This window comes from Lygodium microphyllum, chromosome 12 (genome assembly GCF_053477565.2).
Source record: "Lygodium microphyllum isolate KBCC chromosome 12, Lygodium_microphyllum_v1.1.10, whole genome shotgun sequence".
NCBI classification, from domain to species: domain Eukaryota; kingdom Viridiplantae; phylum Streptophyta; class Polypodiopsida; order Schizaeales; family Lygodiaceae; genus Lygodium; species Lygodium microphyllum.
The window spans coordinates 94,697,351-94,709,772 of record NC_141146.1 but is presented as its reverse complement, the minus strand read 5'-3'; the positions used below and the strand labels follow the sequence as shown (position 1 = coordinate 94,709,772).

Below are 12,422 nucleotides of genomic sequence, written 5' to 3'. Positions count from 1 at the left end.
AATCATGACGCCAACCTTTATTACAAGGTTGTGGAGAACAAGTGTGCCTTGGTCATTTTGTCTATTGATGACCTTATCATTAGAGGGAGCGACACACATGAGGGTTGATCATACTCCGTAGATATTGGGCCACGAGTTTGACATGATGGATCTTGGGATCCTATACTTCTTCCTTGGATTGGAGATCTATCAGATGACACGTGGCATTTTTATGTTAGAGCATAGGTACATCTTCGAGCTTCTTTTAGAGTTTAATATGGTCAAGTGTGGGCCAATTTCATGCCCCATGGACCCAAAGTCCAAGCTTTTGGCAGCAGGAGATCCCCTTAGTGATGCCACCCATTATAGGTGTCTTGTTGGCTCTTTGATCTAGGTGATCCATATTTGGCTGGAAATCTCCTTTGTGGTGGCTTTGTTTTCTTCTTTCATGAAGGCTCCTATTGGGCTCACTGGAGAGCTGCCTTGTGCATTCTATGCTACCTGTAGGGGCTCGATCCTACGGGATCATGTATGGAGAGGAGGCCACTCGTTGAGGATGGAGTGACTTTGATTGGGCAGGTGATGTGGACTCACGGCGGTCCGCTACTAGTTATGCCTTCTCCCTTGGATTAGGAGCTATCTCTTGGAGCAGTAAGAAGCAGCCTGCATCGACTCTTTCTTCTACAGAGGCTGAGTATCATGCCATTTGTTCTACAACTATGGAGGTAGTTTGGCTCCATTGTTTGTTGGCAGAAATTGGCTTTTCACAGATAGGACCTCCACAGCTGCTTGTGGACAACTAGAGTGTCCTTGCTTTGGCAAAGAACCCTATGTTTTATGCTCGCACACTGCACATCGAGATTCAGTACCACTATGTTGGAGAGTGGATCATGGTATTTGAGTTTGCGGTGGCCTACTTATAGAAATTACATAGCACAATGGACAAAATCTAAGCAAGCAATAGAGAATACATAGTAAATATGAGAAGGATAGACTACTTTAATTTCAAATGAATTGATACAAAGATGGCTTTGTCCACCCATGTGCTTCCACTGTGAAGCTTAGATGGCAATTCAAACAAATGATAGATGAAGAGTTTAGGGTAGCTGGAAGAACTCTGATCAGGTGAAAGATAGATTGATGACGTCTTTAGAGGGGTCATCCTTTTATAGCTTGGGAAGGTAGTATGGTCGGCAAGTTGGACCATATTACAAGCTGCCATTGGCAGTGATGCCTAAATAGGCTACGAACAAACGACTTTGGGAGAACAAAGCTGACCAGCCCTAAAGCTTTCTACACAATAGATCCAACCCATGGAATCAATCAAATGTCCTCCATCATCAAGTCAATGGAGTGCGCAGCGCATGGTATCCATACAATGTGTGGGTATTGGGCCTCCAAAAGCTCTCTCATGCTCTTGCAAAATTGCTTGCGTTATGTGTTACAACCTGTACAATATAGTTTGGCCCAATCTCTTGGATTGCTTCATTGATATGATTAAATATTACCTCTCTTGTTGTATTATACATAACTTAGATCTTAGAGATGTTGTTCCAGTACAAGAACATAGCAAGATATTCATTAATTGGCACTTGCGATTATCTTTCCATCCATGTGGGATAATTGTGCATGCATATTTCTCCCATGATGCTCTATGACCCTCTAGGTTGGTGTGAATCAAATCAACCTTGTGGTTCAGTTTGGTGGTCCTTAGAGCCTCTAAACCAACAGTGATAGGTGCTTTTGTAGTAGCCGTAGCTGAAACAACATTGAGTAATATCTTATAGGCACTTGTGTGAGCCACATGAAAGGCAATGTTACACAGATAAAAATACATTTCCCTGCAATTTCAGCTTTCTTCTCCAAGCCAAGTGTCCAACTTTGTTGCAGTTTATATGGGTGCAATGCTACATGTGCCTAGTTACTAGAAAGACTTTGTCCTGTAGGCATTGAAGATGCTCTAGGCATTGAAGGCCTTGTAGTTTATATGGGTGCAATGCTACGTGAAGATGCTCTAGGCACAGCACTAGTACATGGAGTGTTACTAATTGATGGTGCTCTAGAACTAGCACATGGAGTATCAGCCCCAATTAATGACATATCCATAGTGCTAGGAGAGCTAGGCTCATGAATTGATGTAGTTATTGCCTCACCACTTGTGTTTGAGTTTGAGACGCTGTGCCTCTCACTATTGCACTCTCTCTCTACTATCATGTTGAGTTTGTCTTGATCAACAAGACCTTTTAACTCTCTCAAAACACTCAACCACCTTGATTGTTTCCTACCATAGGCCAAGAATATAGATTCAGAGAACTCTGTGCATCCACATGCGTGACACCACCTGCAAGTACGTCTTTGCAATGCTTGCATACCCACTTCCTAGAGCTGGATTTGGGATACCTTTTAATTATAATTACTTCTTGCCAAACATTGGGATTGTTGGCTTGGATGCCACTTGCTTGATTTCCTTGAGTAGTTCCCAACCATGTTTAATTGGCAAACAAAAGATGAAAATAATAAAAAATTTATGAGACAAATTACAATTTAGAAAGAGTGACAGCATTGAACATCTACAGAATTTAAGATATGAGAACTTGTAAATAACCCCCAACTGATTTTTCAGATTTGGGAATGTTTGGAGAAAATCAGATTGGAGCAAAAATTAAAAATTCCAGATTTGGAACAAATGTTGTTACTTGTATCAAATTTGAGGAAAATCTGCAGAATTTGGAGATTTGGAGCAAGTACTGTATTAAATTTGGGGCTAAAATTCTCAGATTTGGGGCAAAATCTGGCAACAGTATTCAGAAATCTTAAGGATTGGGGAATTTATTCAGATTTGGGCAAAATTTTATGAGTTGAGAGAAATTTGGTTCAACTTCAGATTTGGGGCAAGCTTTCAAAGTCCAAATTTGGTTCAGATTTGGACATTTCCATTCTTTCACAGTAGCATTGCTTTTCTTCTCAAAACAAATTGGACCAAAGGTGGGGACCATGTGGATGCGCATAGGGCTTCAGCTTCTTTTGATTTGATGGCTGCTTTTGTTGCTGTTTTTATCCTTCTTTGAGGGCTGAATATTAGCCAGTCTTCTCTAGGCATTCTTTTGGAATGACTTTTGCCATTATGCTCCATTTCCCATGTCTTGGTATGATCAATGAGTTCCTTGAGATTAGAACAATAGTAATGATTGAGAGTAGTTTGAACTTTGAAATGCAAACCATCTTCAACTTTCCTTGTGTTTTTGAATTCACGTTTCCGAAACTCGCAGAAACTAAGAAATGTCACACTGCTTTGCTAATATGGCCTGTTTGGACACACTTGAAACACTTCCATTCTTTCAAGTAGCATTGCGTTTCTTCTCAAGAAAAAATCTTGTGGGTACAAATTGTACCAAAGTTGGGGACCATGTGGAGGTGCATAGGGCTTCAGCTTCTTTTGATTTGATGGCTGTTTTTGCTGCTGTTTTTATCTTTCTTTGAGGGCTGAATATCAGCCAGTCTTTTCTAGTCTGGAATGGTTTTGTCATTGTGATCCATTTCCCATGTCTTGTCATGATCAATGAGTTTCTTGAGATTAGAGCAACATTAATGATTGAGTAGTATGAACTTTGAAATGCAAACCATCTTCAACTTGCCTTGGCTTCTTGGAGTCGCTGATAACCTTCAAGAGTAGCTTCCAAAATCTCTTTGTGTAGTCATCAAAGGACTTATTCTTTCTTTCCTTTTCTAGAGTCAACCCTATTCCATCTTCACATCTCTTTTGAAATGGACAAAGTGAAATTGGGCTCGCAACATGCGAATGAAGATCCTCTGATATTTTGGAGCAGCATGATCATTGATTATGTTCCAAATGCATCCACTAAGTGTGGGCAATGTAGAGCTGCAACTTTTATATTTTCTTTTCTTTAGAATTATCATGACCATGAAATATGTGGATTTCAAATGGTGGAGAGCTCACGCCCGTCACGTCGCAAGCTGCCCCTGCTCCGTTTGATCGCACTCGCCGATCATGCCCGTTCGTCAGCTTGCCCGCCCCCCCCCCCCCCCCCCCCCCCCCACCCCCCCACGCTGAGTCCCCCCCCGCCCAACGGCTTGTGATAGCTTGCCCGTCTCTTCCCCCTGCCTCGACACCCCCCCACCCCCCCCCCCCCCCCTTTGGCGCGCTGCCTTGGTCCGCGATCTCGGCTCCATCTGCGGTGTCATATACATGGTCCCTTGGTACAGTGGCTTTACTGTGGAGGCGTTTGCACTCCACAACAGGTTTATTCGGCACTCGGTCACCGTTCTTTTCCCCGGCTTGGCGATTGAGTATCGCCAGTTGGTGGAAGACTTTGGACGGCTCTTCGGCACTATCCTTCCCACGTCTTTCGCGATGCAGTGACAGCAGCAAGAGTCCCAAAAGTACAAGTGGCAGTGAAAGAGGTCAAGAATATCCCACAGTTCCTAGAGATTGAGGCAGGCGGGCACTCCTTTAGGCAGCAGGTCATTGTGACTAGGCAACCAGGGTAGTGCCTGTGTTGCCACGACTTTGGGCATCAAGCAGCAATTTGTACGCGTTTTGGAGCCAAGGCAGCGCCGCCCATAGGTCTGCCAGGTGGACGTTGACGGCTTCACATGAGTCCAGAGACGACAGAGAGGGAGACGGCAAGGGAGGGGCGCAGCTAGCTCCTTAGACCCAGCCTCGTCAGTAGGGTGCAGGCGGGCGAGTACCCCTCCCCTGTCTGTTCCACTCGACAGGACCGCAACCCCCACATTCTCCACCTGTGCCACAGACTGCCTCGCCACACACACACACACACCCGCCATGTATCTCCATCCATCCCACCATCCCTCAATCCTCTTTCCCCCCACCACCCCCCCTACCGAGCACCCCCCCTGATCCGCACCTGGGTCAGGTGAGTCCCCCCTTGACCTACCCCCCCTCCCACAGGAGGTGACAAGCCACACACACACCTACCTCCTCTGCGCACCAGCAGTCTTCCCCCTCCCACACAACCACCAGCTCATCCGCCCCTACCACCCGTCACACCTTCCCGAGATATGTATAGTTGTTGCCACAGGAATTCTTCCGCAATGGCCCATGGTCCTACCTATGAGTTGCGAAGCGCGGAGAGTTCCCACTACCTCTAGAGGTGGGGATCTTCGTGGTTCGTAAGTCAAGGAGGGGCAAGGTCCATCTACTAGCACCACTGGATGGACCAAACTACGCCTTTTTTCTTCAGTTCTCTTACTCAGGGGAGTGGATGACTACATTGATTGAGGAGTTGAAGAGTCAGGTGGCTGATCACATCTCCCAGTGGATAGAAGATGAAGGATTAGCACTGTTTGCATAACAGTGGCCAGGTTGCATGGTGGACATTAACTAGTGGGCTGGTGCTGGGGTCCCACTCTTGAGCATTATCTTTCGAGCCCCTCCACAGTGGAGAGCTCTGAGGGACGTAATAGAGTGGCCCCCGGCTCAGGCGGCCTGTTTCTACTAGTGTATAGAGTTGCGATTCTCAGCATGGCTGATAGATGCATTGATAGTACCACCTGGAGCATCTATCACCCCTATGGTCTAACCGAGAGCCACTATGGGGGACTGGAGTTCACCATCCAGACCGGCGGCAAAGCGCACTTGCATGCCTCATAGTTTCTCCTCATCATCATCAGCATCCAGACCTAGCAGATGCATGTTCGGTGAGTCACAAGTTTTCCCATGAGCTTACACCTTGCATCCTGGAATGTGAATAGTCTCCACTACAGTGGGGCACGTGGTTTCAGGAAGTTGATTGTTCGGCAGGAGTTGCAGCCTACGCCTACCGAACGCGGATCGACATCTTGCTTTTGCAGGAGCACAAGCTCACCCCCACCTAGGCCCAGCGGGTGGAGAAGGTACTTCCGGGCAGCTCGCACACTTACTAGGAGCATGCCATAGGTGCCCACGGCAGGAGTGGAGGTGTATGCACCTCTATTGGCCCGAGTCTCACCGCATGTGTACGAGACCATGGGACGATAGTGGCAGGAAGGGTTCTATGGATCAGATTGGATATTGGGGACTTGTGTATTGAAGTCCTCAATGTCTATGCCCCTACGGAGGTTAGGGCACGCATCAGGTTCGGGGTGATCGCAGATGGACTCCTGGATTGTTGGAGGAGATTTCAACAACTTGGAGGCCTTAGAGGACCAATAGGGCAAAGGCAAAAACTACTAGGGCATGGTTGGGGAGGAGCAGGAGGCATGGGAGGTCTTTTTGCTTGCAGTCGGAGCACGTGATGCCTGGAAAGACCCTGCCTTCCACAGGAGGAAGAGGTCGTTGGACTTCTCTTGGGGATACAGGCAGTTGGGTGGAGTCTTGCTGGAGCGATTGGACAGGTTTTATGTGGGAGAGTGGGGAGGCTCTCATGGAGGCCAGATTGAGCAGTTGGTAGGTACCACGTTGTCCGATCATTGCCTGGTTCTCCTGACACTTGATCCCCCAGCATTCGCCCTAGACACACAATCTTGTCGGATCCCTAACTCGATCTATAGGAGGGAGGAGGTGACGAGATAGATAGAGCAGATTTGGACCTGAGAGTGGGACGGGAGGGATCAGGTAGCAGAGGAGGTTGGAGAAGTCCTAGTTGAGTCGAGCAGAATCTGCCAAGAGGCAGCCATACAGGCCAGGCAGCAGTGTTGGGAGGAGGAGAGAGCACTCCGGTGGGACCTTGCAGCTACGCAGAGATTATTGCAAGAGGCATTAGGGGATCCCACCCTCCACGCACAGGAGGTACGCGCGCGAGCAGCCATTGCTGGCCTAAAGGACAGGCATTCGAAGTTCTCTTTCCAAACCTCAGCAGCCTTCTGGGCGCGGAAGGGGGACACGGTGTGCAGGGAGTTCTTCCAGGTGCACCAGCCCCGCACCGCAGGAGAGCAAATATGCAGCCTTCAGGATCAGTATGGAAGGACTTGTTCTAGCCCAGATGAGGTGATGGAGATTGCCACCGACTATTGCACGCGCCTTTTCCAGCAGGAGATAGCTTCAGCTAGAGGACAGAGATGTAGACAGCAGGTATGGGATCACATTCCATCCCTCGTCATAGAGGAGATGGGACGCTCCCTCCTAGCCCCCTTCATAGAGAAGGAACTAGAGGAGGCTTTCCATACTCAGGATGGGCAGAAATGCTCGGGGGAGGATGGTCTCTCTAAGGCCTTCTTCACTACCTACTGGGAAGTGGTGAAGGACCCCCTACGGATGGCCTTCTAGGAGATTTTCACTTCAAGACAAACAAGGAGTCTCTCAGCAAGCCTTATCAGTCTTCTTCCAAAAGGGGAAGACTGGTTGGAGCTCTCCCAGTGGAGACCGATCACCTTATTGTCAGTGGCCTATAAGGCTCTGGCAAAGATGATTGGTAGGCGACTACGCCCCGTGCTTCTAGATATTATCCATGACACACGGACAAGCTTTGTCATGGATAGGAGCATCCTAGACAATGTATTTACCTTCTTTGAGGCGACAGAGTGGGCTCAGCACAGTGGGTAGAGACTAGCAGTACTACTCTTGGATTTCGAGAAAGCTTATGACAGGGTGGATTGGGATTTCCTAGAGGGCACCATGGTGAGGTTGGGATTCCCCCAAGCTTGGATTCGTGGGGTCTCCGGCTTGTACAGATCGGCCACCAGAGGGTTCTCGTAGGCGGAAGGCGAGGGGAGAAGTTTCGGTTGGAGAGATTGGTTCGACAGGGCTGCCCCCTGGCCCCATACCTGTTCCTACTCTTCGCAGAGGCGATGTCTCACTTTCTCAAGTCACGTCATGTGAGCGGATTTCATGGCCTCCGAGTTCCAGTGAGAGAGGAGACTGAGTTGTTAGACTCAGAGTACGCAGATGATACATCCCTCTACATAGAAGACAATGAGTTGATGCTGGAGAGAGTGAGGCTGGCTCTTGACGTATTTTGCTTTGCAGTGGGAGCGAAAATCAACTAGCGAAAGTCGGTTGGTTTCCTCACAGACCCGGATTCCAGCACTGAGTGGGGCGTCCACTTGGGATTTAGATGGGTGAGCAAAGGGCAAACCGTCCGATATCTAGGTTCCAGATGGGACTTGACATCACTCCTACCCAGTAGTTTCTTCTTGTCCTTGATTCCATTCGGAGAAAACTAACCTACTGGAGCACGGTTCGCCTCTCACTAGCTAGACGAGCCTTGGTGGTTAACCAAGTCCTCCTAGCGATGGCCTAGTACATCGCCTCGTGTTGGTGCTTCTCCTCATCATGCGTAGTGCAACTTCGCCGCCTAGTGCGGAATTTCCTTTGGTCAGGGTCTCATGGTTCCAGGGATTCCAGGGCCAAGGTGGCGTGGGCGACCATCATACTACATAGGTCAGAGGGAGGGCTTGGGATCATAGACCCAGAGTATTAGAGTATAGTCCTCTTGGGCAAGCTAGCTGTCTATGGTCTCATACCAGGCGGGTAGACCTGGAAGGTCTTATTGCAGGAGGGCCTTCAAGACATGTCCCTGAGATGGATCTTCATGTCAGCAATGAACCTCCTGCAATGAAGATCCTAGACATGTCTGGCCCTTGAGAGAGGGAAGCAAGATGAGGGGATTGCCACCCTCTTGTGGAGGAGGATTCGGGTGGTGGGCCTTTAGGGGAAGACATGGCGAGTGGACCCCTATGTTTTCTGGAAGAAGCTTAGGGAGTGGCGCCTTTGGATCTGGGAGGGCAAACCACTTGATGAGCTAGAGTGAGATCCAAAAGAGTGGCTATGGCCAGCCTCTGCAGTCGCCAAGAAGCCACCCAAGTTCCTATAGTACACTGCCAGGATTGGCAGACATGTACTGATGCAGGATGATATGAACTGGGCGCCGTCACGCAACAGGCACTGGGCGGAGCACAACATCACGAAGCCCTTCTGATAGACCTTCTGGCGCCGCCTATGGGATAGCTGGAGGCTGAGGAGGGTGTCGTACATTTTGTGGCTGGTGGCACATGGAGGCTTGGCGGTGAGAAGTTGGCTTGCTCAGATGCAGAAGGAGGGAGGTTGTAAGCGCTGCACACATCAACCTTTGGAAACCCCAAAGCACTGCCTTTGGTCATTTGAGGAGACGCAGCTCGTGTGGAGAGGAGCATGCCGCATCCTTCGCCGTATAGCACCTAGCCTTGGGTGTATCTCATGGGGAGCCCCCATCCCCCCTAGACCGCCTTGAAAGGCTTGTATACATGATGTATTGGTGACTTTGCATCAGCTCCAACTAGTCTGTTGAGCATGAGCACTCTGTTGTAATCAGTTTTTTTTGAGTAATATAATCAGCCACGTTTTACTTGCAAAAAAAAAATGCGGATTTGATGAACAAACCTTAAGGACAAGATTAGGAATATGCGAACCATTGTGATCTGCCACAAACCAGCCATGAATCGTCTTCAACCATGATCAACCGATGAATACTCCAGCTTGATTGATCGCAAACTATCTTGCTCACTTGATTTGTAAGACTTTGCTGCTTTGCTTCAAAGGCATGATCTCTATTGCAGTAACAATTGCTGACAATTCACAATCCACTATGTTGATGATGAATGCAGCCTTGACTTTAAATGTTCACTCGACTTTAAATGTGCCTATAGGAGAATTGGGTTTAACCTCCCGTAAATATCTTGCAACATTAATTGAACAGTTGAGTTTTTCTAGTCATGATTAATGTTTTGCCACATCATCAGAACAGTGACCTAACTGGTTGACTGCTACTAACTGCACTTATGACCTACTGCCCAACTGCTCCCACAATATCTGCACATGGGTTTTACTTCCTGTGCTATGCCATGGCCTTCTGCCTTGTGGCATTCCATCCTCGTCATCATGTCACATTGCCCACTCAACGTATAAGCACTTCGGATGCGGGCGGTGCCTAGGGGCATTATGTACACTTGCCAAGATTTCTTTCTAGGGCAACTTGTTGATCAGTAAAAAGATTTGCAGAACTTGCATCCTATACTTCTATGGTTTGGCGGCCATCACAGCAGCATGTGGACCTTATGATAGTGTATTTGCTTGGGTTTCTAGAGTTCCACTGAAGAGGAGCATCCAGTCATCTTTCATTTCTCCAAATGGTGGGTGTTTGTTTACATCTAGTCGACACATAATGTGATCATTTGCAATTTTGCATTGGGTGTTTCTTGGATGCTACAAGGCTTGAAGGATTACTTCGACAACTTTTTGTTTTGAGAACAACTTGGGTGACTGACAAAAGGTGTTATCTTGGTCCTTGGATTTTTTTGGTTAGGTGTTTGGAGCTCCGCTGGTTGCTTTTGCATCTTCTAGAGGCTGGGAGCAGTGTCCCTCGTCTGAGAGACGTTTCTTCACTTGCTTTGGTCTTATTTTCTTTCTTGATAAGTACTGCCAACCACTGATGTCAGCATCCATGTACTTACCATTGGGGCATGTTGCCCAATGCCAGCAAAACCTGGCTAGCAGTTGGTAAGCAGTAAGCTGCATTTGAGTTCAGGGCATGTGAATAAGTAGAGAAGCGGAAAAAGTGCATGAGGCTCTTTTTGTAATGGCTTGCTGGCTGGCCTTGTTCATGGCAGATCAAACAGTTTTCCACACATGCGAAACGTATTCTTATGAAAAGAGAAACAGAAGATGTTTGCATTTTGGGGTCATTCTTCAAGTGGAAGTTTCTTGTGTCTACTAACAACTGGTCGGCATCCAATTCTTTATACAGATCTTACCAGCCAGCAGGCAGCTGGCTGCAAGACAGCATCATTGGAAACAGACCAAAATTTTCCTCTTAAGGGGCATACATGTGTAATATCCGATTTTAGAACTTATGGGTGTAATGAGCTCATGGCTTGATTTGATATAGTTAATTACAAGTGCTTTTTGACAGTAGGCCTTTCCAGCTATTTGCCTTTACCCTGCAAGTTTGCATAATGCTAATGTGACAATGTGGTATATTGAGAAAAATGGAGGATGTACAGTGGGGAATGGTGTGCAGACTGACTGGAATGTTGAGTTTGTCCTTACCTCTGGTTAGTGGATTGTGCCCTTTTTTACTGCTTTTTACACAAGTTTATCAAGCTCTGCTCTAGTGGTTTTGGTTAGTCCCTGTTTTCCTTTCTGAACTCTTGCTGTTGCACAGTCACATAGTTCTTGAAGAGTTCCTTTCTGAACTCTTGCTGTTTCACAGTCATATAGTTCTTGAAGATTTAAAAATTAAATGGTTTTGTGGTTTTTGCTCCTTTTTTCCTGCAAGGGGGTGTTTGTTGGGGTGAGGGATGTGGCATTCAACATTGACTTCAGATGTCTGAGCGATTTACTGTACTTCGTTGTTTTCAGCAATGGTTCAACAGCTGCAATCATACGAGGAAACAATTTTTGGTTCTAGCTCTCCACAGCTGTCTTTTGGACCAGCTGAAGTTGGTGTAACTCCTAGCTTTGGTTTCCCGGCTGCTTCATCGACAGGAACAACACCTATATTCAACAACTCTGCACCTTTAATGCCATCTAGTTCTTCTCTCTTTGCACTAGGGTCTGGCAGTGTCTCAGCTAGTCGAAACAACTTTGTTTTTGGAGCAACAAGACCAGAAACCCAAGAAGAGGCCCGTAACATGGACAACACAATGGATAGCACATAATTCTTGATTTCTCTGTTTCTTGTCCATGAATTTGCAACATTTGAGTAGAACTGGAAGGTTGTTCGGGTCCATTTGTACAGGAGCCTTATTATTTCATAGCTATGTGGAAAGCATATCTGTGTCCTTCGGCATCATTTGCAGCAAACCATAGCATTGATTAATGACCTAACCATTCAGTCGTTATTAACAGTTGCATTTTAAACTTTGTTAAAGAGTGCCACATTTAGCAACATTTATAGCAACTTGGGGATATAATTCTTACTCATGAAGCGGTTTGATCAATCATCATAGAGAGTATATGCTTCATTTTTTATTTTATCCCAAGCCTGATTTTCAATATTGTGACTGAAGCCTAGATGAAAGGTTGCGAAAGCTCGCTCATGAGCCTGCAAAGCAGAGTGTGCCAAAGCATGTATTTACTTGATGGAAATAGTATGTGGACTCATTGTGTGTCAGCTTAGATGCCATTGCTTAGCATTTTGGCTTTAATTTTCTATGCTTGGCCATACTTCTGCACTAACTGAAGGATCGATGTCTGATAATGAAATGCATGCCCAAGCACCACTCAGTTGTCATAGCCATCCACTTTTCGCCAGATGAAAGGTTGGCTCAATATTTTGCTAACCCAATGAAATGAGCTGTAAGCAGATCAACAATTAGGTTAAGAAACTTCTGTTGTGCATGATCACATTGTGAGGCTCTGTGCTCAAAAGTAATTTTAGTTGGTATTTGGATGTTAAAATAAATTAGAATATTTCATAGAGAATGTGAAAGAACTTGCATTTGAATTAGAGGAAAGGTGAGATCTTTGGGTGAAAAATGATATTCAAGTCACCCTATAGAGAGAGAGA

The 12,422-nt window shown here is 46.6% G+C and overlaps 1 protein-coding gene across 1 annotated transcript in view; it reads left to right on the top strand.

Moving 5' to 3' along the window:
- IBR5 (indole-3-butyric acid response 5) overlaps positions 1-11,974 on the top strand; it is a 100,599-nt gene extending 88,625 nt beyond the window's left edge. The window contains exon 5 of the mRNA XM_087689749.1: positions 11,273-11,974. Coding sequence (XP_087545875.1) covers positions 11,273-11,571 — 299 coding nt within the window. The 3' untranslated portion in view covers positions 11,572-11,974. The remainder of the gene's footprint in view (positions 1-11,272) is intronic.
- The last annotated feature ends 448 nt before the right edge of the window (positions 11,975-12,422 follow it).